This window comes from Equus caballus, chromosome 1 (assembly GCF_041296265.1).
Source record: "Equus caballus isolate H_3958 breed thoroughbred chromosome 1, TB-T2T, whole genome shotgun sequence".
Taxonomy (NCBI): Eukaryota; Metazoa; Chordata; class Mammalia; order Perissodactyla; family Equidae; genus Equus; species Equus caballus.
In genome coordinates, this window is record NC_091684.1 from 116,473,375 (window position 1) to 116,500,022 (window position 26,648).

At 37.2% G+C, this 26,648-nt stretch overlaps 1 protein-coding gene across 14 annotated transcripts in view; it reads left to right on the forward strand.

Annotated features, from left to right (window-relative positions):
• LRRC28 (leucine rich repeat containing 28) overlaps positions 1–26,648 on the forward strand; it is a 157,035-nt gene that overhangs the window by 23,969 nt on the left and 106,418 nt on the right. For 13 of the 14 annotated variants that reach the window (XM_023651263.2, XM_023651278.2, XM_070267898.1 and 10 more), the window contains 3 exons: positions 563–603; positions 15,241–15,278; positions 15,876–16,013. In XM_023651263.2, coding sequence (XP_023507031.2) covers positions 563–603; positions 15,241–15,278; positions 15,876–16,013 — 217 coding nt within the window. Of the gene's footprint in view, positions 1–562; positions 604–15,240; positions 15,279–15,875; positions 16,014–25,872; positions 26,265–26,648 lie in introns of those variants that run through there. The other variant, XM_023651288.2, reaches the window with a different exon arrangement.

A 26,648-nucleotide genomic window follows, 5' to 3' on the forward strand; every position in this document is an offset into this window, starting at 1 on the left:
CACGGTGGTTTGGGAGTTTGGCGTGGGGGGTGTTAGTTTCCTGGGGCTGCTGCAATCAATTACACAGGCTGGGTGACTTAAAATGGCAGAAATGTACTCTCTCAGTTCTGGAGGCCGGAAGTCCAGAATCGAGGTGTGGGCAGGGTTGCCTCCTTCCCGGGGCTCTGAGGGAGAGGTTTTTCCTTCTCCTGGCTTCTGGGTGTTGCCAGTAGTATCCTTGGCTTGGCAGCTGCATCGCTCCAATCTCTGTCTCTGGTGTCACATGGCATTATTCTGTCTGTGTCTGTTGAGAACATTTTCATTTCTTGTGTGACCCATGGCCGTGGAATATGAGGTTTCTGGTTTCTCCAAGGGACACTGATTTTAAGTGTTCAAATTTATAAATTTAAATTGTAGTATGGTGTATGTAAGCGTAAACCCTGACTTGCTAATTTTTTATTTTCACATTATTTTCTCAAAATTTTTACACCCTTCAAAAAGATAGTACTTTGTGTTTAAACTATTTAGAAATGTTTATACATTTTTCAAAAATAAAATTTAATTCTGAGTTTTTAATTTTCAGCCAGAAAACCTTGCTCAGAAGCTTCCAAACCTTGTGGAACTGTGAGTCTGTTTATTTAAATTTTTAAAAAGACAAGAATGAAATAATTTTGTTATTTGAAATAATAGGAAATATAATTTTAATGTATTAATTTATTATTTTTTGGTATGATTATGCTGTTCCTGTAGGTAGACCTGTGGTTCTGATAAACCCAATAGTACTTTGAAGTATTTTACCATTTAAATTTGTATTTTAAAATATCTCACCTCAAAGTAGTGAAGACGAAAGATACGTTTTTTCTGGGTGCAGCATCTTTGTCACAGAATCCTTCTGGATAGTCCATGTAATTGGGAAAATTTATTACTATTATTTTTTACTAGCACTACATGTGAAACTTGATAGAAACAGTCAGACAGTATAAAAGATTTAAAATACAGAGTAAAAACTTCCTTCCCTGCGTCCTCCATGCTTCATTTGTTTTAGTTCTTTTGATGATTCCCTCCATAATCATAAATAATATGTTTGCACCTTTGTTTTTTAGTGCATCAACTTTAAGCGTCTATTGACTTATCGCTAGGAAGCTACGAAGTTTAGATATCTCGTAGTTCCCTTTCTTTTCTGCTGCCTCCTAATTTTGTGAAGGGGGAGTTTGCATTGCTGTTTCCTATTCTCTTGGTTATTTGGCGTGGTTTTCAGGAGGTGAAGCTAACTTTACATCTCCATCCTGAAGCTGGGAGTTTCTGACGATTCCTTTTTTTGCCATCTTTTTATTTTGAAAGATTTTAAACCAACAGAAAAGTTGAAAGCTTAGTACTGTGAACACCTGTGTACCTTTCACCTAAATGTAACCAGTTGTTAGCATTTTGCCACATTTGCTTTCTCTTCTTCCGTGTCCTAGCCTGTCTCCTGCCCTCTCCCTCATCGCTCCCCACCCCAGATTGTAGACATTAAGATATTTACCCCTAAATACTTCAGCAAGTATCTCCTAAGAATAAGGACTTTCTTGCATATAATTATATCCTGATCACACCTAGGAAAAGTAATATTAATTCAATAATATTATCTAATATACAGTTTGTATTTAAATTATCCCAATTTCCCCCCCCCCCACAAAATGTCTTTTTAAAATAGATGTCTGGATTTGTCTGGCTGGTTCCTCTTGATTAGATTCAGTTTATTCTACCTTATTTGCGTTGTCAGGTTTTTGCTTTCCTTCTCTTTATAAATGTGTATAAATATGTGTATTATTTTTTCTGAAGGTTTTGAGAGTAAGTTACCTACGTCATGGCTCTTTACCCCTAAATACTTCAGTATGTATTTCCAAGAACAAGAATTCCTTAATGTTGTTTTGGATCTACTCATGTCCTTTAGAATGCTTTATAGTTTTCTTTATAGAGGTTTTGACCATTTCTAAAGTTTTCTCCTAAATATTAAATCTTTTTTTCTTTGTTATTGTAAATGAATTTTATCTGTTGTATCTTTTAACTTGTTATTTATTTATTTATTGAAGTCATAATAGTTTATAATGTTGTGAAATTTCAGTTGTACATTATTATGTGTCAGTCACCATATATAAGTGCCCCTTTACCTCTTATGCCCACCCCCCAACCCCCTTCCCCTCTGGTAACCACTAATCTGTTCTTTTGGTCCATGTATTTGTTTATCTTCTACAGATGAGTGAAATCACATGGTGTTTGTCTTTCTCTCTCTGTCTTAATTCACTTAATACCCTCAAGTTCTATCCATGTTGTTGCAAATGGGATGATTTTGTCTTTTTTTTATGGCTGAGTAGGATTCCATTGTGTATATATACCACATCTTCTTTATTCATCAGTCACTGGTGCTTGGGTAGCTTCCACATCTTGGCTATTGTGAATAATGCTGCAGTGAACATAGTGGTGCATAAGTCTCTTTGAATTGTTGATTTCAAGTTCTTTGGATAAATACCCAGTAGTGGGATAGCTGGGTCGTATGGTATTTCTATTTTTAATTTCTTGGGAAATTTCACACTGTTTTCCATAGTGGCTGCACCAGTTTGCATTCCCACCAGCAGTGGATGAGAGTTCCCTTTTCTCCACATCCTCTCCAACATTAGTTATTTTTTTGTCTTGGTGATTTTTTTTTTTTTTGAGGAAGATTAGTCCTGAGCTGACTACTGCCAATCCTCTTCTTTTTGCTGAAGAAGACTGGCCCTGAACTAACATCCATGCCCATCTTCCTCTACTTTATATGTGGGATGCCTACCACAGCATGGCTTTTGCCAAGCGGTGCCATGTCCACACCCGGGATCCGAACTGGCGTACCCCGGGCTGCCGAGAAGTGGAATGTGTGAACTTAACTGCTGTGCCACCGGGCCGGCTGTGTCTTGGTGATTATAGCCATTCTAACCAGTGTAAGGTGATACCTTAGTGTAGTTTTGATTTGCATTTCCCTGATGATTAGTGATGTTGAACATCTTTTCATGTGCCTGTTGGCTATCCGTATATCTTCTTTGGAAAAACATCTGTTCATATCCTCTGCCCATTTTTTGATTGGGTTGTTTATTTTGTTGTTGTTGAGTTGTTTGAGTTCGTTACATATTTTGGAGATTGACCCCTCGTCAGACATATGATTGGTAAATGTTTTCTCCCAGTTGGTGGGTTGTCTTTTTGTTGTGTTCATGGCCTTGCAGACCTCTTTAGTCTGATGAAGTCCCATTTGTTTATTTTTTCTTTTGTTTCCCTTGCCCGCGTATACGTGGTATTCACAAAGATCCTTCTGAGAGTGATGTCACAGAGTGTACTGCCTATATTTTCTTTGGGAGTTTTATGGTTTCACGTCAGGTCTTTAAACCATTTTGAGTTAATTTTTGTGTATGGCAAAAGATGATGGTCCACTTTCATTCTTTTGCATGTGGCTGTCCAGTTTTCCCAACACCATTTATGGAAGAGACTTTCCTAAACCGTGTATGTTCTTAGCTCCTTTGTCAAAACTTAGCTGTCTGTAGATGTGTAGTTTTATTTCTAGGCTTTCAATTCTGTTCAGTTGACCTGTTTTTGTACCAGTACCATGCTGTTTTGATTACTATAGCTTTAGTATATTTTGAAGTCAGGGATTGTAATGCCTCGAGCTTTGTTCTTTTTTCTCAGGATTTCTTTAGCTATTTGGGGTCTTTTGTTGCCCCATATGAATTTTAGGATTCTTTGTTCTGTTCCATGAAGAATGTCATTGGGATTCTGATTGGCATTGTGTTGAACCTGTAGATTGCTTTAGATAGTATGAACATTTTAACTATATTTACTCTTCCAATCCATGTGCATGGAATATCTTTCCATTTCTTTATGTCATCATTGATTTCTTTCAATAATGTCTTATAGTTTTCATTGTATAGATGTTTCACCTCCTTGCTTAAATTTATTCCTGGATATTTTATTCTTTTTGTTGTGATTGATTGTTGAGTTCTCTTTCTGTCTTCTGTTTTGTTTTTTTTTTTGTATATATGAGCACTATTGATTTTTGCATGTTAATATCCTGCCAAGTTGCTAAAATCTTGTAGTGTTTGAGTTACTTTTATCACAAATTCTCCGGGGTTTTCCAGGTATACTCTCAAATCTGAAAATACAGATAGTGTCATTTCTTCTTTTCCAAATCTTATGACTTCAATTATTTTCTCTAGTCTAATTACATTGGCTAGTCCCACTAGAACAATGTGAAATTGTACTTGAGATAGTGGGCATCCTTGTCTTCTCTCTGACCTTGGTGAGAATGCCTCTAGGGTTGCTCCATTAAGAAAGATGCTGGCTTTATAATTAAGGTGTATGTATTCTGTTGTGTTAAGTAAATATCCATCTGTGTTGATTATCTATTGCTGCTTAACAAACTACCCCAAAATGTAGTGGCTTAAAATGTAGAAGTGCTGAAAAGAATAAACACTTCTTATCTCGTATTTTCTGAAGTTCTAGAATGTGGAGTTGGCTTAGTGGGGTGCCTTTGCTTCACTGTTGCTCTCCAGGCTGCAATAAAGTTGTTGCCCAGGGTTGCTGTCTTACCTGAAGGCTCAACTGAAAAAGGATTCTCTTCTATCTTTACTCATGTGATTGTTGGCAGGATTCGATTCCTTGCAGGTTGTTGTACTGAAGGCCTTAGTTCCTTGCTGGCTATTAGCCAGAGGACTTTCCTAGCTCCTTGCCATTTGGTCTCTCTATTGTGTAGCTCACAACGTGGCAGCTGACTTCCAACAGAGTGAGAAAGCAAACGAGCAAGAGAGGGTATGCAAGACAGAAGCTATAGTCTCTTTCTTTTTTTTTTTTTTTAAAGATTGGCACCTAGGCTAACAACTGTTGCCAATCTTCCTTTTTTTTGTTTTTAAGGATTGGCACCTGGGCTAACAACTGTTGCCAATTTTTTTTCTTTTCTGCTTTATTTCCCAACCCCACCCCCCGTACATAGTTGTACATCTTAGTTGCAGATCCTTCTAGTTGTGGGACCTGGGACGCCGCCTCAACATGGCCTGACGAGCGGTGCCATGTCCATGCCCAGGATCCGAACCCTGGGCCGCCGCAGCGGAGCGCACGAACTTCACCACCTGGCCAGAGAGCCAGCCCCTAGTCTCTTTCTAATCTAGATGTGGAAGTGACATCCCAAACACTTTTGCTATATTCTTTTCATTAGAAGTGAGCCACTAGGTCCAGCCCGTGCTTGAGAGGAGGCTGTTACACAAGGCCCTGAAAGCCAGGTGGTGGAGTTCAATTGGGACCATCATAGAGGCTACCTACTATGCTATTAATTCCTAATTTCTCAAGAATTTTTATTAGTAATGGGTGTGGAATTTTTTCAAAGGTTTTTTCAGACTTTAAAGAAAAAATCCTTGGGGCTCTCAGGCAAAAAGCTGAAACAATCGTGAAGATGAAGAAGATTGCAACATAATAGTCCAAACTGATTTATAGATACAATGGCTGTTGAATTCTGACTGGACAGTTTTTATTTGAGCCCTTTTAAAGTATTTTTGACTATCTTCTGGTCTCCCCGGATTCTCATAAGAAGTCATTGGGACTTTAATCCTTTTCCACATGTATGTAATATATAATTTTTTTCTGGCTTCTTTCAAGATTTTGTCTTTGGTTTTCAACAATTTATGATGTGCCTTGGTATGATTTTCTTTGTATTTATCTTAGAGTTTGTTGAGCTACTTGAATCTGTGAATTTATGTCTTTTATCAATTTTGGTACATTTTCAACCATTATTTCTTCAAATATATTTTATGCACCATTCCCTCTCCCATTTTTTGACTCCATTTACAGATATGTTAGACCTCTTGATATTGTCCTACATACCTGTGAGGTGCTATTCGTGTTTCCTTTATTCTTTTTTCTCTCTGCCCGTTAGATTGGATGATTTATATTTGTCTGTCTTCAAGTTCATTGACTTTTTCTTTTGCCATATTCGTTCTGTGATTCAGCTTTATCCAGTAAATTTTTCAGTTCTAGAACTTTCTTTCCTTCTTTCCTTCTTTGTCTCTCTCTCTCTAAACGTAGTTATAATAACTATATAAAAAAATTCTTGTCTGCTAATCCCAACATCTAGATTATCTTAGGGCTGCTATCCTTTGTTTGTTGTTGTTGATAATGGGTCACATTTTCCTGGATTTTCATATGTTTAGTGATTTTAGATTATGTTCTGACAATTGAGGGTGTTATGTCTTGGAGACTGGAATCTGTTATATTCCTTTAAAGAGTGTTGATGTTTTTATTTTAGCAAGCAGTTTACCTCTTCTGACTCAAACAGTAAACTGTCTCCTGGAAGGCAGCTGAAATATCAGTCCAGTTCTTTTGTCTTTAGCTGTAGTTTCTCCCACATATGCATGGTTCTGGAGTCAGCTGTTGATTTAGGCAAAGTTTATATGTAGAATTTGGCATTCCCCCTCCCTGGCTCTTTTTTTCTGGTCTTCTCACTTTACTTGTCACTAGCCATGTCTGTCCTGAACTCTGCCCTCCTATTCTTTAGGATAGCAAGACTGCAGTTTCCTATCAGAATTTTAGCCACTTTTTGTGGTAACTGTCTGTACACTGCCTTAGACTAAATGCTGTTTTAAAAAAACAAAAACTCAAACTCTCTCAGTGCCATTCCTTCTTCTAACTGTTGGCTCTCCTCCAGAATCGGCTTGTTTTTGTTTACTCTGCAGTGTTTTAGGGGCGTTTTGTCTGTGTGTGTATATGTATTCTTTTTTCTTTTAATTGAGGTATAATTGAAAACATAACATTTGTTTCAGGTGTACCACATGATTTGATATTTGTGTATTTGGCAAAGTGATCACTACAGTAAGTCTACTTAACATCCATCACCTTACATACTTACAAATTTCTTTTTCCTTGTGATGACAACTTTTAAGATTTACTCTCTTAGCAACTTTCAAACATGTCATACGGTATTATTAACTACAGTTACCATCCTGTACATTACATTCCCAGGACTTATTTATTTTGTAACTGGAAATTTGTATCTTTTGACTCCCTTCACCCATTTCACCCACACCCCCAGCCCCTGCGTCTGGCAACCACCAGTCTGTTCTTTGTATCTGTGAACTCATTTTGTGTTTTGTTTTCTTTCGTTTTTTTCTTTTCAGATTCCACCTATAAGTGAGATCATATGGTATTTATCTGTCTTTGTCTCACTGATTTCACTTAGCATAATGCCCTCAAGATCCATCCATATTGCAAATGGCAAGTTTCCCTTTTTTGTGGCTGAATAATATTTCATTGTGTCTATATACTGTATTTTCTTTATCCATTCATCCATTGATGGATGTTTAGGTTGTTTCCATATCTTGGCTATTGTACATAATGCTGCAATGAATATGGGGGTGCATATATCTTGTTGAGTAAGTGTTTTTGTTTTCTTTGGATAGATACCCAGAATTGGTATTGCTGGATCATATAGTACTTCTAGTCTTATTTTTTGAGGAACCTCTATACTGTTTTCCATAGTGGCTCTAGCAGCTTACATTCCCACCAACAGTGCACAGGGGTTCCCCTTTCTCCACATTCTTGTGAACACTTGTTATTTCTTGTCTTCTTGATAATAGCCACTCCAACAGGTGTGAGGTGGTATCTCGTGCTTTTGATTTGCATTTCCCTGATGCTTAGTGATGTTGAGCACCTTTTCATGTACCTTTGGCCTTCTGTATATCTTCTTTGAAAAAATGTCTGTTCAGATCCTCTGCCCATATTTTAATTGAATGGTTTGTCTTTTTACTGTTGAGCTGTATGAGTTCCTTATATATTTTAGATATTAACCCTTTATCAGATATAGGCTTAAAGACTTAAAAAAGCCCCAACCCCTGGGCTGAGATTTAGACCTCTTTTAGAGAAAGTGTGGCTGTGACAATAACATATAGCCTGCTGGTGGTGAGGAAACTTGCTAGATGGTTTAGGCTGCAGTTGGTGTGTGTTATCAGCTCACTGCTACAGGAGGGTGTTGGTTGTGGAGCTGGTCTGCAGGAGCAGCCCGGCTAGTAGGGAGGCAATTGCCTGTGAATGTGGCAGAGCTACTGCCGAAGTGGCCACAGGGTGGTGAAACAGTTGCCTGAGACTGGGTGAAGCTGGTCTGTAGAAGTGCATTGCTGGATGGGGAGAGTGTGGCCTGAGGGTGCAGCCAGAGCTGCCACAAAAGTGGCTTCTGGGTGAAGAGTTCGTACTTTGAGAATGTGGCTTGAGGTCGTCCAAGAGGCCTGCAGAGGTGAGTGCCACTGGGCCTTGACTCCTGTGCCGAGTGGAAAACTGAAGGAGGACTGGGCAAAGGAGAAGTGTTGACAGGGTCCAGCTGCAGTATGGCGTAGAAAGTAGATTTGGAGCTGAGAGACTAAATTGATAACTGGTAAAGTTCAGTATTATAATTTTGAATTTAAATTGTTAATTTAAAGAAATTAAAAAATGAGAAAAATTGTCTTTTATATTAATTCGTGTATTATTCTCTCAGATTTGTTTTGCCTGAAAAAAGTCTTTATTTCTCCTTTTTTTAAATTAAACTTTTTACTTTGAGATAATGGTAGATTCACATGTAATTGTAAGAAATAATACAGAAACATCCTCTAGTTCCCACCAGTGTTCACGTCTTGCATACCTATAAGATCACCACCAGGAAATTGACATTGGTACGATCCACTGATCTTACTTGTTTTTCGTCATTTTGTGTGCACTCATTTGTGTTTGTGTATTTAGGTCTGTACAGTTTTATCACGTGTAGATTTGTGTCATTGCTGCCATGGTCCAAGAAGAGAACACTTCCATCACTGCAAGGATCACTTGCGCTACCCTTTTGTAATCACACTCCCCTCATTCCCCAAACTCTGGCAACTACTATTCTGTTCTCCATCTCTATAAGGTTGTCATTTTAAGAATGTTATATAAATGGAAGCAGGGGCTGGCCCCGTGGCCGAGTGGTTGGGTTTGCGCGCTCCGCTGCAGGCGGCCCAGTGTTTCGTTGGTTCGAGTCCTGGGCGCGGACATGGCACTGCTCGTCGAGCCACGCTGGGGCAGCGTCCCGCATGCCACGGCTAGAGGGACCCACAGCGAAGAGTATACAGCTATGTACTGGGGGGCTTTGGGGAGAAAAAGGAAAAAATAAAATCTTTAAAAGAAAAAAATAAATAAATGGAAGCATATAGTATGTGACCTTTTGGTACTGGCTTTTTTTCGTTCAGCATAATTTTTTTGAGATCATTCAAGTTGTTGCATGTATCACTACGTGCATGTATCAAGTTGTTCATTTATGTTGCTGAGTTATATTTCATGGTAGGGGTGTAATGCAGTTTGTTCAACCATTCACCCATTGAAGGACATATTGGTTGTTTCCAGGTTTTGGCTATTATGAATAAAGTTGCTATGAACATTCATGTACATGTTTTTTCTAAGTTTTCATTTCTCTAAGATAAATGCCCAAGACTGCAATTGCTGAGTCATATGGTAATTGCACGTTCCTTTTTAAATTGAGATATAATTCATGTACCATAAAATTCACCCTTTGAAAGTGTACAATTCAGTGGTTTTTAGTATATTGACAAGGTTGAGCAGCCATTACCACTGTCTAATTTGAGAACAATATCATCTTCTCATAAGAAACCCATTAGCAGTCATTCCCTCCTTTCCTCACTCCCTAATTAGCTCCTTGGTGACCAATACTCTACTTTTGATTTGTATGGATATGCCTATTCTGGACAGTTCATATAAATGGAATCATACAAAATGTGGCCTTTTATGTCTGACTGCTTTAACATAGCATGTTTTCAGAGTTCGTCTATATTGCAGCACGTTTCAGAATTCATTCCTTTTTCGTGGCTGAATAATATTCCATTGCATGGATATACCACATTTTGTTTATCCATTCTTCAGTCAATGGATATTTGGTTTGTTTCCACTTTTTGGCTATGGTAAATTATGTAACTATGAATGTTTATATAGAAGTTTATCTATGAACGTATATTTTCGATTCTCTGGGGTTTATACCTAGGAGTGGAATTGCAATAGTAACTCTATGTTTAACCTTTTGAAGAACTGCCAAACTGTTTTTCAAAAAGGCTGCATCATTTTAAGTTCACCAATAGCGTGTGAGGATTCTAATTTCTCCACATCCTCATCAACACTTATTGTCCATCCTTTTAATTATAGTCATCTTAGTAGGTGTGAATTAGTATGTTGTAGTTTTGATTTGTGTTTTTCTAATGACTAATCATGTCTTTTCAAGTGCTTCTTGGCCATTTGTATGTTTTCTTTGTAGAAATGTCTGTTCAAATCCATTGTCCATTTTAAAATTATGTTTATCTTTTTATTGTTGAGTTGTGAGTATGCGTTATATATTTAGGATACTAGATCCTTATCAGATATGTGATTTGCAAATATTTTCTCCTATTCTGTGGTTTATCTTTTCACTTTCTTGATAATTTTTTATTTGGTTGCTTCTGTTTTGGTATCATATCTAGGAAACTGTTTCTAATCCAACGTCATGAAGATTTACTCTGTTTGTTTGTTCGCGTTGTGTAGTTTTAGCTCTTACGTTTGGGTCTTTGATCCCTTGGAGTTAGTTTTTGCATACGATGTGATGTAAATGTTTAACTTCTGTTTTTGCATGTGGGTATCCAGTTATCTCACCACCATTTTTGAAAGGGCTACTCTTTCCCCATTGAATTGTCTTGGCGCCTTTGTCAAAATTCAGTTGACCATGGACACATGGGTGTGGTTCTAGATTCTCAATTCTGCCCCATCGATCTTTTTGTTTACCTTTTTGCCAGGACCCCACAGACTTGATTATTGTAGCTTTGTAGTAAGTTTGAAATTGAGAAATGTGAGTCCTCCAACATTATCCTTTTATGTATCATGTTTTAAGTGTTAAGTCTAAGAACTCTTTGTCTTAGGCCCTGAAGATTTTCTCCTGTTTTTTTTCTCTTTCTCTAAAAGTCTTATAGTTCTTTTGTTTTACATTCATCTCCGTAGTTTTGAATTTTTTTTTAATCTTCTGGGACTGCCGTTCTTGGTTGCCAGTTTTTCTTTTCCTTTTAGCATTTTCATGATGTTCGTTGTCTTCTGCCTTGCAAAGTTTCTGGAGAGACATCTGCTCTCATTCTTATATTTGTTCCTCTGAATATAATGTGCCTTTTTTACTTGGACTACTTTGAAGAATTTCTGGTTTTGTTTCAGTTTTTGGTCAGGAAGATTGGCCCTAAGCTAACATCTGTTGCCAATCTTCCTCTTTTTGCTTGAGGAAGATTGTCCCTGAGCTAACATGTTGTCATTCTTCTTCTATTTTGTCTGTGGGACACTGCCACAGCATGGTTTGATGAGCAGTGTGTAGGTCCATGCCTGGGATCTGAACCTGCGCACCCTGGGCCGCCTAAGCAGAGCACACAAACTTAACCACTACACCACCTGGCCTGCCCCAAGAATTTCTGTTTTTCACATTGGTTTCAGAGATTCAATTTTGATGTTTCTTGTTGTGGTTTTCTTTTTTCTTTTCCTTGATATTCATTGAGCCTCTTGGGTTTGTGTCTTTATAGTTTTCATCAAATTTGGAAATTTTTCGACATATCTTCAGATATTTATTTCCGTACCTCTATCTCTGGCCCCCACTTCTGGGACTCTAATGTGTTTGTTAGACTATTTAATAATGTCCTGTAATCACCGACACTCTGTTCAGTGCTTTTCAGTCTTTTTTCCTCTCTGTGCTTCATTTGGCACAAACTGTTTTCTCTATCTCAGGGCCAGTGATATTTTCTCCTGCAGTGTTTGATATGCTGTTAATCCCACCCAGTGAAGTTTTCACTGCGTTGTTTTTTTGATCTTTATAAGTTCTATTTGGTTCTTCTTTATACCTTAACATTTCTCTCACAATGTTCATATTTTCATTTAAATACCTGAATATAGTATTAATAGCTATTTAGTCTTTGTTTACTAGCTCCATCTCTCTGTCCTGCTAGGTCTGTTTGTATTAACTGGTTTTTATCCTGGTTAATGGTCACATTTTCCTAATTCTTGGTATCTCTAATATGTTTGATTGGATCCTGGACCTTATAAATTTCACCTTGTTGACTGTCTGGACTTTGTCGTCTTCTTTTGGTTGTGCTTTGTTCTGGCATGTGATTATTTGCAGTTAATCGTTCATGGCTTGTCTTTACCCTTTGTTAGGACAGGGCTAGAGTGACCTTTGCTCTAGGGATAACTTAGCTCTATTACCCAGGCACAGTCTTTCCAGGATCTCGTTTGAGTGCTTCAAGTGATCAACGAGAACTTCGTACCCTTGCTGCTCAGAACTTGAATGCCTTCTAGCCCTGTATGAGCTCTGTGGACTGTTCAGCCGATAGGTTTTCAGGTACTTTTTTCCTAGGGTCATTTTAGAATTCAGCTAAGAGTCAAAGGATCCCTTACTCTTAAATATTTGAAGTGCTTTTTTTTAAGCACCCTCTCCTCCAAAACTCTACCCTGTAACATTCAGCTGCTTCAGGTTCCCTGAATTTTGATGTATGTGTCTGTAATTCAGTGAGACTTCCATACTTGCAGTCCCATTTCTATACCACTGTCCACAGTTTGCCTCTAGGCAGAAAGCTAGGGATGTTGTGTGGCTCACCTCAACTTGTTTCTTCTCTCTCAGGGAACATAGTCCTAGTTGCCTATTGTCAATATCTGAAAATGATTGTTTCATGTATTATATCCAGTTTTCTTGTTTCTTATAGCAATTGGGTAAATCTGGTCCCTGTTATTCCACCATGTCTGAAAGTAAAAGTTATCTTCCTTTAATTTTTAAAACATATTCGATAACCTTTTTATTTTAGAAAAATTTTATATTTACAGAAAAGTTGTAAAGATAATACACCGTTCCGGTATACCTCTCACCCAATTTCTCCCATTGTTAACATCTTACAATTCCATGGTACATTTGTCAAAACTAAGGAACTGACATTGGTATATTACTGTTAAGTAAATGTCTATATTTAATTTTATTAAAAAACTGCCAAACTGTTTCCAAAGTGGCTGTACTGTCTTACATTCCCACCAGCAATGAATGAGAGTTCTTGTATTATTTGAGTAGAAGACCATGATGAAAACTAGTTACATTGAAATACCAACGTTTCAACTGCTCTGAAATTACAAAAATTAAGAGAAGTGACTTAAAATTGCTTAGCCTTTGATTACAAATGACTCATGATAACAGTAACAGTTATAACAATAGTAACAGTAGCATTCATGGAACTCTGACTGTATACTAAGAGCTTTATTTACATTTATTGATTCATTTAATCCTGACAACATCCCTTTGTTAGTAGTTGTATTAGCCTCTGCTTCTTTTTTTTTCCTGTGGAAGATTCACCCTGAGCTAACATCTGTGTCAATCTTCCTCTATTTTGTATGTCAGTCTCCACCACAGCACGGCCCCCGATGTGTGGTGTAGGTCTGTGCCCAGGAAATGAACCTGGGCCGCCGAAGTGGAGCACACCAAACTTAACCACTAGGCCATGGTGATGGCCCCAGTCTCTGCTTTTAGAAATTAAGAAACTGAGAAGTTCAGTCATTTTCCCGTGGTCTGTTAAGATGCAGGCAGTCTGGTTCCAGAGCCTGCTCTTTGATCCACTCCCCCAACGATGATTCTTGGTTGGTTGCACATCAGCAGAATTCGAGGAATTGAGATGGTGTTTCAGTTGGTACAGGATGGTTTTGGACACCTATATTTTGAAAACGACTGGTGATTCTAACAGATAGCCAGAATTGGGATCATTCTGTTCTACTGTATTCTTCATCTGCATTATAAGGTAGATAAGCTTAATGTGTTAAAACATAGTTTTAAAGTTCAATCATAATAGTGAGTACTTTAGTTCATACTTTGACTTGGTCATTTTAAGGTCCTTTTTTATGGGTAGAACTTGAGTTGCGGCAAATATTTTGTGGATAACTGAAAAATCAGTTCTCTTTTTGGTGTCTAGGCACTCTGGCTTTTGTATAACAAATGCAAGTGTGTGTGTGTGTGTGTACACTTATTTACATGTAGTCTTTTTGCACAAAGAATAATTATATATTTCTTCCTAAAATTAATGTTTAAAGAATATTGATTTTAAGCTATAAAGTCATTTCATATATACAAAGCAAGGAATAAAATGTAGAATGGTATAATTATTTAAATTGTGTTAGACCTAGTAGCTTAATACCTACACAAAATTGATTTACTCCAGCATAGAATAATCTTCTTAAGTATATTAATTTTGTATCTTTCTTATTCAGTATCATTGACATTTTAACATTGATATTAGGCTTAAAAAATGTAGAAGAAAATTTCAAAATTCTATTGAAAGAATACTTTATGAAGATTGATTTATGAGGCATAATAAATAAAACGGGTTTGAAAATAGTTTAGCAAAATCTAGTTTTCTGGTTCAAAATCAATGATGTAAATTAATTTTTAAAAATTATTACTATGTGATCGCCAGTGGTCACTATTGTTTTGTTCTGAATAGTTGGCCGCTGCTGATTGCATCCAGTGTCCACTAGAGTGCGCTAAAGATACATCTTTGGGAAAAGTGTCATTTGTTTAGACTTGCCTGGACTTGTCAGCCTGGCCTTGTTGCCTGGACTCTTTTTTTTTTTTCTAAGAAAAGAGTTTGATTTTTTGTTTATAAAATTCCTTTTGCTGTGAAATAAGTTCTGTGCCTTGACAGTTGAGTATTTCTACAGATATTGTAAATGATGAGTATTTTATCTTTCCATTCTTGGTTCTCAGTGAGCATGCTGGCTGGAAATATTGTTGATTTGATACCTTTGTGAAGTTATCCTTTAGAAACTGAAAGTTGCATTTTCCTTTACACAATAAAGTGTTGATTTTTAGTTACACAATAGATGTTTTTCTGAAAACCTGAAAATATAAATGAACTAGAGGAACTAGTAATTTGTTTTATGAGGTTGAAAAAGATGCCTCATAATTTGTCTATTGTGTATACTTTTATTTTAAAATAACAGCTAAATCAGTAGTTTCAATATTTGAAATTCCAGCATAAAATATTATCTCAAACTATTATTGTCACAGTTATCTGTGACAGCCGTATATTTTATGTGGATGCACGTAGAGTAGGGTGTAAAAGGAAGTTTTGGTCCCTTTATATTTGATAAATTTCTAAGTGAGCATTTTACAAAGTGATTATGTAGCAAAAGTACTGAATGGTAACAGCTGCTTTTGCTCTTTTCCCTCAGGTACCTTCACTCCAATAACATAGTTGTGGTTCCGGAAGGTAAGTGGGCTTCCAGTGGTTAGTTAGGAGATGCTGTTCGTTACGCTTTGCTTTATAATAGTAAAAGAAATGGTCTCTTTAAACCTATTTTGGCTGGCGTATTAGGGAATTTTAACTATAAAGGATCTTTTATTTATTAGCTTCAAAGCTTTTTTCCTCTAATTAGTAAGTCCAGTTAGAAACTATGATTAAATAAATAATAAATCTAAAATAATTATAGTGGTTAGATAAGTTATTATTAGAGAAATTGTTGTTAGGTAATAATAACATGATAATTCTAAATTTATTAGATCCAGTTAAGAATTTTGGGTAGATAAAAAAGACCTTATATATTATTTCCTAATTATTTATTCAAGCAATTTTTACATTGTTTTAATGTTTTTATTTGTGCTCTTTTTAGAGTTATTTATTTTATATCAAGATAGAAGCCTTATCACTTCCATACAATTTAGTTCCATCTGTGTTTTTACTATTTTGTGAGCAAATGAGATGGGGATGTTAAGTCTTAAAATATTTTAACTTGGACTACTTGCTTTAAAGATTGACGTAACACTTGGGTCAAATTCATTTTCCTTTACCCTTCTTTTCTCTTTGAAGCCATTGGGTCCCTTGTAAAACTCCAGTGTTTGGATCTTAGTGACAATGCCTTAGAAATTGTTTGCCCAGAAATTGGTCGTCTGAGAGCTTTACGTCATCTTCGATTAGCTAATAACCAACTGCAATTCCTACCTCCAGGTAATCATAGTCTGTATCTGTAGCACACAATAGTTTCTCGTCTATTAGAAATCTGTTTTTATTCATGTATCTCCCTATCTGTCTAGGCAGTGGACTTTGGATATATTTGTAAGTATTTCATTGTGCATTTGTATGAAGATGAAACTAAGGAATGTGGGTGAAAGGTGACTAAGAGGCCGTTCCTTGATGCAAACATAAGAAGATGGCGTTTATGTTTTTGAGCTACACTTACTACAATTGTGCACTGAAACCAGTGCCCCTTCAGATCACTGCCCTGGTGAAATATTTCTACAAAAAACTACTTCTATTCTGAATTTCACGTAAGAAAATTTAGATGAACTTTGCATAACTTTGTAATCATTTCAGAATCCAAAAGACAGAGACGTAGTGTTTTCTCTCATTCTCTAGTGAGGTAATTGATGTACATTAACTTTGATTTAATAAGAAAGAATACTAGAATTTAGTAGCAGAAATTAAAGCGTCCTAGAATTTTCATTCTGCCTACTGAACATCCTATCAGATTATGATGTACCTATAGATAGAACCAAAATCCTGCATTCTCCTGAGCTACTATTAAACCTTTTGACTTTCTTACAAGGGGCATTCAGAGACCTTCCTTTGTGAATACACACATTTGCAAATTCCACTGTCATATGTCATTTACCATATAAAGAAAAAGGTCAAGTCTGATTAAAAGAATAAAAAGCTTGTGCTCAGGTATTGCATGAAAGTTACTCTGCATTCAGGAATGAGCAGAGAAAAATAAAGATGACACATTGGCTGGGATTATTTCTATTTAATAACTCAGGAATGCCAACCAGTCTTTTAGTGTATCCAAGTGAAATATGTGACTCAACCAAAATTACAAATTACTGCCTGTCGTAGATCTTGAGGGTCACATGAGAATGTTAAAACTATTCATATTAAATCCATGAATGAAAAAGTCTTTGTGATTTAAAAAATTATTTCTCCGAAGTTTTTCAAGTACAGAAATTTCTAAATGAAAACATAATGGCTGATTAATTTTTAGACTTTATGTGCTTCCCTTAATATATACCTTCAATATTGTTTGTTAAGATGGTACTAGTATAGCAGTGGCTCTGCTTAAAAAATAATTTTTTAACCTCATATGAGTCTCTTATTTTTTCTAACTATAGTTAATACAAAAATTTTCAGTATGGTGTAGGAATATGGTCTTTGCTTTAGAGTTTATTGTGTGTCATCAGGCTCAATGGTGTTTCATCATTCTAGTGCTCATCAGGTTTACATATTCAGATACTCAGGAAATTAGATTGTCTTTTACTGATTGCCTAGAAAAATGTATCAGTAAAGACAGTACTTTTAGTTTTCATAATATTTTCATATATGAAATTTATACAAGATATAGTGTAGAATCAAAATGCATGCATGTAATATTGTATTTTAAGCCCCTTTTTATATATGTTTAAAGAATATATGAGAAATACAATTCTCTGTTAAACCATTGTTCTCTATATTCTATTATTCTGTCTTTTCCTGTAATATAAGAATGTTTTGTGGTAGAATGTGGCCATTTCCTTCCATTATATACTCTCAGAGGTTAAGAATGTACTACTAATATCATTGACTGCTTCCTAACAACCAGTGAAAGATATAGGTTTTTTCCTGACTACTTTCATAGAATTTTTTATTTATATCTCAGCTGTTCTATAATAGATTTGAGGCATTTCTGATTTTATTTCTCTAGCTTATTTCTGTTGTCTGTGTTTGGTTTTGCTTGTTTGGAGTAAAATTGTATACAGTAATAGCTATGTATTTTGAATAGAAACTTTTGATTCAGCCATATACAGATTTTTTTTCTTTCTAGTCCATCATGAGTAGCAAGAACTAGATCTTCCTAATTATTTGATCTACTTTATTTATCTCTTTATGAGGTAATTTCAAGTGTTATGATTTGAATGGATGAGGAGCTAGGTACGCATCACCCAAATATTTGATCATGTTTAGGAACATATGATGGAAAAGTATTCTAACTGTAGTAAAAAAATGGTGAGGAACTGCCATGTTGTCTCCATTTGATGACTGTGGACACTAGTTGATATCTGAATGGTAACCTCTCCTGCATAGTCTCTGCTCTTATGTATGGACTTCTTACATGTTATTTAAAGTTTGGAAAATTTTGCATCAATATTTGAAAAATTTGAAACATTTGAAAATCTAGATGGATATAGAGAGTTTTTAAGCTCAAACTTAAGAATGGACTACAGGGTTTTCATGAACACTTTCCAATTTTATGCACACTTTGATGTTTGTGCATACATACGTATTGCTATGAGGAAGGTCCAGTGTTTTCATCAGTTTCTCAAGCAGATCTGTGACTCAAATGGTTGATTCTATTAGGCTGTTTGCCAATATCCATTTTCTGGGAATATCCCTTTCTCCCATTCTGTTGGACTGCAGAATAGTGCCATTCTCCTACCATGTGACATTGCTTTCTATCCACGATCGATTGGTCCTGGTGTAGGTGCGTGACCCAAGCAAGACCAGTTCTTTTCCTGGGAATTTTGGAAGAGGCTGGCGGGAGGAGAAGGAAAGAGAGGAAGAGAGAGCAGGAGAGGCAGGAACAGAAAATCAGTCTCTTTCTCTCTGGGCTTCTGCACAATGCTGTCGTCTCGTGAGGTGCTGGTAGTAGCCATGTGGACTGGGAAACAGGAGAGAGAAAGATGCAGCGGACACACAGAGAGAAGGTGAAGGCAGAGACTTTCTAAGTTCTCATTAGTGCCTCAGTCACTGGTGCTGTTCTTAGGGCCCAGAGGCCTTGTGCTTCGCCTAGCTCTAGTTGGCCTCTGAACTGCAGCCAGAAGAGCTCCACACAACATGGTTGCCCCAAAGGCTTAAAACAGCCTGACTGGGGTATATGATTAATTGTATCTTGAACTCTCCTATTTACTTAACTGTCGTGCTTTAAAATTACAAAAGCTTTATTAATAGTAGGAAGTCCAGGGTTAGTAGTAGCATGATCTGTGAAGTGGTTCATTCTGTCACTTGTTTTTTTCCTTTTTACAATATGCTTTGCATCCTTTCTATTAGATGTCTTTTTTTTTTTTTTTGCCTCCTGAATGCAAGTAGGTTTTTGCAAGGTGCAGAGAACACTGGCATGGAGTGGTGATTAGATACAGGAATGTGGAGACAGCCTATAAAGAATATGTTTTTAAGTCAGTGTAGGGGAGAAAAAAATCTCCTCTGGCTTCTTAAGCCTCCAGCTGGGCCTAAAAATTAAACTGACATAAAACAGATTAATAGGAAAGTATGCAAATTTTACTTAGTAATTTTTTTTTAATTGAGATCATATTGGTTTATAACATTGTGTACATTTCAGGGATACATTATTTTATTTTAGTTTCTGTGTAGACTGCATCGTGTTCACCACCACTAGTCTAGTTTTCATCCATCACTGAACATATGCACCCCTTTACCCTTTTTGTCCTACCTCTACCCACTTCCTCTCTGGTAACCACTAATTTTTTCTCCTTATCTATGTGTTTATCTTCCACATATGGGTGAAATCATATGGTGTTTGTCTTTCTCAGTCTGACTTACATAGCTTAGCATAATACCCTCAAGGTCCGTCCATGTTGTCACAAATGGCACAATTTGGTCTTTCTTTATGACTGAGTAGTGTTCCATTGTATATATACTACATCTTTATCCATTCATCTGTTGATGGACACTTGGGTTGCTTCCACGGTCTTGGCTATTGTGAATAATGCTGTAATGAACATAGGGATGTATAAATCTCTTTGAATTATTGATTTCAAGTTCTTTGGATAAATACTCAGTAATGATAGCTGGATCATATGTTACTTTAAATTTTTGAGAAATCTCCATACTGTTTTCCATGGCTGCGGCACCAGTTTGCATTCCCACCGGCAGTGGATGCGGGTTCCCTTTTCTCTACATCCTCTCCAACATTTATTTCTTGTCTTGTTAATTATAGCCATTCTGACTGGTGTGAGGTGATGTCTCATTGTGGTTTTGATTTGCATTTCCCTAATAATTAGTGATATTGGATATCTTTTCATGTGCCTGTTGGCCACCTATATATCTTCTTTGGGAAAATGTCTGTTCATATCCTCTGCCCATTTTTTGATCAGATTGTTCATTTTTTTGTTATTGAGTTGTATGAGTTCTTTATATATTTTGGAAATTAATCCCTCTTTGGATGTATGATTTGCAAATACTTTCTCGCAGTTGGTGGTTGTTTTCTTAGTAATTTTTACATATACATGAAAGGCTTCATGAGAAAAATGAAGACCCAAAGAGTTAAAGGCGAATGCTTATTTACTAGGTTGGACAGAGTAATAAACTGTGAAAACATGACAAACAAAGGGCTTTGGGTTAGGACAGTTAATTGTGGGAAAGTGACTAGGGAGATAAAGGTTAGTTTAACGGAGTTTTGTTTGTACAGATTTCCCTCGGCCTCAACTCCCTGTCTCTGGTGCTAAAAGTTTCTCCCACCTGGTCCAGGGAGGGTACCCTTCACATGGGCTTTTTATCTCCTGTTTTCAAGAAGTAAAAGGAGGGTCAGAGGGCCCTGTTTGCATCTCCCACTTTTCAGTGCCTTTAACTCAAAATAATCATCTGCCAGGGGGGCATATCTTGGCGTGGCATGCTCTGAACTACACCATCCACCACGATGGCAACTAGAGCTTAACCCTGTATAAAACACATCCCTCAGAATCATCCCGCTGAAGTGCTGAGAGACCTGAGTATTTAAGTGTCAACTCCGAGAAGTTGTTGATTCAGAGTTCCTGGGGTGGGAAGGTGAGTGTTCATTCCCTGGTACTTCTGGGATGCTGCATGTGTACACATGTGGACGGAGCAGACTGACGTGGTAGGTCTGAGTGGTACCCGTGGACCTCTGACAAGCTTCGACAGACATCATGCACCATGGACTGAAGAAACATGCTTGATACGACTGCTTCGTAAATCTTCCTGACTTGATCTTAGACCCCAGCCTGAAAGATAAGGCTAATTTAATAGTATAGGTTTAACTTGGTTCCAAGATGAATAAATAATTATCACTCAAAAAAAAAGTCTTCCTGGCTGAAATTATTAAGTCATGGTCTATGGCGTGAGAACTTTAGCATCTTGAAGAACTATTTTTCTGAGCAGACCCAGTTCCCTTTTTTATTTCAATAACTTTGTGTTTTGTTTGGTAATGAGTATTGGTAGTTTGTCTCAAAATACCATAAGGAAAAGGTTAAATGAATATTTTGACTGATTATTTTTTTGCTGCGATATTTAAAAAATTATTTAATTTTTCTTTATTTTTTGTAACTAAAAGTTGTATGTGTTTAAGGTGTATGATGTGGTGTTTTGATCTATGTGTACAGTGTGAAGTAATTACCACAGTAAAACTAGCATATCCATCACCTCCCATAGTTACCTTTTTCTCTGTGTGTGGTGAGAATACTTGAAATTTACTCTTAGCAAATTTTAAATATACAATGCGTTATTTCAGTTTCTTTAAAAAAATTTTTTTCATTATGGAAAATTTTAAACACAAGCAAAAGTAGAAAGAACAGAATAATGAGCCCACATATACCCAACACCTAACTTTAACAATTATCAACTCATGGCCATCTCCTCTCCTGTATTTTTCTTTTAATTTTTGTTCTTCAATATTTTTGTCCCCTCTTACAGTTTTTTTAATCAAATTAAAATTTACATACAGTGAATTGCACGAGTTTTGACAAATGTGTATACCTGTGTAACCAACCTTTGCCTTACCCTAGGATGTTCTCTCATGCCTCTTCCAGTCAATCTGTTTGCCATAGGCAAACCCTCTGCTGATTTTTATCACTGTAGATTAATTGGTCTTTTATTGAAAATAATATAAACATATACATAACATGAAACCATATAATATATTCTCTGTGTCTGGCTGCTTTCACTTAAAATAGTGGTTTCAGGATGTATGCATACTATTGCGTGTATCAGTGGTTCATTCTTTTTTTATTGCAGAGTAGTATTCCATTGTATGAATATACACTTTGTATATTTATTTTCCTCTTGATGGACATGTGAGTTTTTTCTAGCTTTGGGCTATTATGAATAAAGCTAATATAAATGTTCTTGTGTAAGACATTTTATGGGTATGTGTTTTCTTTTCTCTTGGGTAAATACCTAGGAGTGGAAATGTTGGTTCATAGGGTAGGTATATATTTAACTTTATGAGAAATTCCTCAGTAGTTTTCAAAGTGGTCATACCATTTTACCCTTCTCCCAGCAATGAATGAGAGTTCTAGTTACTTTGCATCTTTAGCAATATTTGGTGTTATCTGTTTTTGACTTTTTGTTTCCTTTAGCCATCCTAATGAGTGCAAAGTTGTATTTTATTGTTGTTTTAATTTGTCTTTCATTTAATTTGCCTTTCCCTTTTGACTAATTGTGTTTAGCACCTTCTCAAGTGTTCATGGGCTATTCCAAATCTTTTTTGAATTGTAGGTAGTATCTTCTTGCTTTACAAACCAGCAGCCAGCTTTAGGTTCTGAAGAATTCTCCTTGTTTTCTAGTTCAGCCCTTGCTGTCTGTGCCTTGAGAGCTCTTCCAGTCCTGCTGCCCCGTCATTGGCTTGTGTGGAGTGACTGTGGCTGCCCTGTGCTCCGTGGAGGGGATTCTTGACTCTGAGAAGTTTCCTTGGCTTTCCTCTTGCCTTCCATCCCATAAGTCTTCCTTAGCTCAAAGCCCAGAGCACGTTGGGGAGATTATCCCAGTTCTCTTTTCTTGCCTCCATTTTTGGTGAAGACTGCTGGGAGAGAGTTTGTGTGTGTGTGTTGGGGAGGGGGAGGGAGGTAGTACAGTCTGTCTGTCTGGCGCTCCTCTGGATGCTATGCTAGTAGGCCAGTTCACTCACAGCCCTTCAAAGCTGGACTGGTTTCTCTCTGGCCCTTGTCTCTGGCAGAGTCCTTGTTTTCCTGTCTCAGTCAAGGATGATAGCAGCAGGGGCGGGCAGTCATGGGGCAATCTTTTAAAATGAGCTTGTCACTTTTTGGAGTTGATTTAAGTTTCTTGGAGTCCTCAGTCTCTGACAGGTTTTTAAAACTATAATTAGGTAGCTTATCCAGCTTCTAATTGGTGTGAGTGACAGTCTCTTTTAACTTTCTATTTTCAAATTGGAATGAAGTTCCCCTCCCCCCACGACAGCTACTACAATTTGTTTTTGATCCTCTTTACCTCCTTTCTGTCGGCTTTGGGATTACTTGAATGTTTTAGTGTTCCATTTTGTTTCCTCTGTTGACTTTTCTCTTGGGTTTACAGTATGTACCCTTAACTTACTGCACTTCACTTAAGATACTGTACCACTTCATGTAAACTGTAAGACCCTTCCCATAGTATGCTTGCATTTACTCTCCTTCCTTTGTGCTGTTGTAGGATATATTTTACTTGAATATATGTTGTGACCTCTACAATATAATTTTTTCAACAATCAGTTGTCTTTAAAGTAAATCAAGATAATTTTAAAAAATTCTTTATATTCACCCATATATTTACCATTTCTTGTGTTCTTCATCCTTTCCTGTGTATCTGTTTTCTGTCTGATATCATTTCTTTTCAGCCTGAAGTTTTTCCTTTAGTATTTCTTGTAGTGCAGTTCTAGTGGCAATGAATGAACTATCTCAGTTTTTCTTTATGTGTAAATATCTTTATTTCACCTTCTTTTTTTTAAAGAATATTTTCTCCTGGATATAGAATACTGGGTTGACAGGATTTTCTTTTTAGCACTTTTAAAGATGACCTTCTATTGTCTTCTGACTCCATTGTTTCTGATGAAAAGTCAGTTGCAATTTGTATAATTGTTAGCATGTATATAATGTCTTTTTCTATGGCTAAAGTAAGTTTTCTCTTTACCTTTGGTACTAACAGTTTGTCTGTGATGTGCCTTGATGTAGGATTTTTTTTTATAGTTATCCTTCTTGGGATTTTGTTGATTCCCTAATTGAGAAGTTTTCTGTCATTATTTCTTTAAACCTTTTTCTGCCACAGTTTCCTCTCTTTCGGGAACTCCAGCTACATACATTTGATATGGTTTCACAGGTCATTGAAGCTTTGTTCTTTTTTTGTGTGTGTGGAAGATTAGCCCTGAGCTAACATCTACCACCAAAACTCCTCTTCTTGCTGAGGAAGACTGGCCCTGAGCTAACATCCATACCCATCTTCCTCTACTTTATATGTGGGACACCTGCCAAAACATGACTTGACAAGCAGTGCATAGGTCCGCACCTGGGATCCGAACCAGCAAACCCCAGGCCACTGAAGTGGAACGTTCAAACTTAATCGCTGTGCCACCAGGCCAGCCCCCTTTGTTCTTTTTTTAATCTTCTTTTTCCTCCTGATCTAATGGTCAGATGATATCTGTCGATCTGTCTTCTACTCCATGAACTTCTTTTGTGTTCTTCAGTGTGCTATTCGTTAAGTCCCTCTTCCCCTTCTCACAGCTTTTTGCCTTTGCTACCCTGTTCTGCATTTTCCAGGCACTTCAGCTACCCAGACTCTGATCTCAGGGTCTTTAGCACTGTGAGTTGGCTGCATTCTGCTTGGTTCCTACTTCCTTGTTCTGTGGCCAAGAATGGGCCTGTTGGCAGAAAGCCAGATCCAACACAGGGCTCACCTCTTGTATTTCCCCTATTTCAAGGATCAGAGTCATGTGTTTTCTGTCCATTGCTTGAAAACAGTTGCCTCATATATTTTTGACTACTTTTATTGTTATATTCTGGTGGGAGGCAAGTCTGATGTCAGTGACCCTGTCATGTCTGGAAGTAGAAGTCCTATTAGATGCTCTTTGATTTTTCATCTAATTTCTTATCTGAATTCTTTTATATATATAACTTATGTACTACTTAAACATTTATATATTGCTTTCTTCTACTTCCAGTATTAAAACTTTAACATTATTTGTTATGGAACAAATTTAAACCCATTTTATTCCAAACGCTTTTTCTAACTCGATTAAGTAAAATTCAATGATCTATTATGAAGAAAAATATTGTGCACTTACCATTAAAGGATTATTGGGGGAAGATTTCCATCAGTGCAGAGCTGCTTGCCAAACACTGTGTGATTCACTCTTGGTAAAGACCACAAAGGCCAATGGATGTGAGAAGAGTCAGAAGAGCCAACTAACCCTTGATGGTCAAGAGAAGCCTGATGTTTCTGTGATTCACATAAACTCCCTGTGAATTCCCACGAGAGAAGGTTTTGGTAACAAACAACAAAATGTCACCAGGAGTCAGAAAAGATGTTGCTTACATCTGGCATATAAATCAGCCCATTTTTTTGAAATGCTTTTGTCCTTGAAAAGTTGTTTTGCATACCAAAAAAGGAAGGACTCTTTTAGCCTAAATTGAAAACATTGAAGCAAACTGTGTTGTACTTTAGTGGATAAAACATGCACACACACAGAAATATGTACTACATATAGCTAGCAAGAATTGTTCCTAAATCTCAGGCTTCAAGTATGGTCACATTTATTATTTTTTCTCCAATTGAGCCTCTCTGGCTTTATTGAAAAGAAATTTGGTCTGTCTTCTTAGATCTGTCCTGTTGCCGCCTCAGTTGTCCTGAATTCTCTGTGCTCATTGGTCTAGTGTGGAGGTAGGGAGGAGCAGACCAGCCTTCTTCCTACAGAGGACAGGCCTCCTGTGGGGCCTGGTGACTCTGGGGCTTCCACTGTCGCTTGCTGGCCCATCTGGTGAGACTTCCTTGGCCTGGCCTGACTGCCAGTAGCACAGGTGCCGTGATTCTTCAGAGGTGTGGGCTCCACTCCCGTGAGCACAAGCCTCCTCACAGGTGCTCCACATTCCGTTCCTTGGGTTACAGTTTCTAGGGTTCCTGGGTGGCAGGAACACTGGGTCAGCCCTGTTTTCATTGTTATTTCTTCCATTGTGCCTGCCTCCTTGGTGATCAACTCAAAGGGAGAATACAGCAGCTTTCTTTCTGAATCCTTAAAGTACACAGAGTCCTATCGTGCCTCCTGCCCCTAAGTATCAAGGTTATTTATCCCTTCTTACCCCCGTTGGGTGGATACCATAATAATTTGGGGTGATTTGCCCTTCTAAGGAGACAGCTTTTCACTGATTCCACAGCAGTGCTGGTAAAATACCTAGCTAGCACTATTCTCACTAAGAAAGAATCTAAATAACTAATCTCTAGCGGAGCAGCCTCTGGTATCACCAGGCTATATATATGTATATATGGTCAGCAATACAGGTAAGTAGCCCTTCTCTATTTTGGGGGGTTATCCACATGACCTGGGGCACTTACTGTTTCAGCTACTTAACAAAAAATACCAGTTCAAAGTACTATGCTGCGTGCTAGAGGAAGTGGGGCGATGAAGGTGAACAAGACCTGGATCCAGGCTTCAAAGGAACTGATAATAGTTTCTCGTCTAATGTTTTAAACTGTGCACTTCCAAAGAAGAGACTAGATAGACAGGAGAGAGAAGTGTTGAGTGTGTTAGTAGTTGGTCATTATCTTGGTACAGTGCCAAGTGCTTCAGATACCTAATTTGACGACTGATGCGTAGAGGGATAAAATCTAGCAATTTGCCTGCCCTTAGCTTGCTAGATGACCACTGAACAAGTGAATAAATTG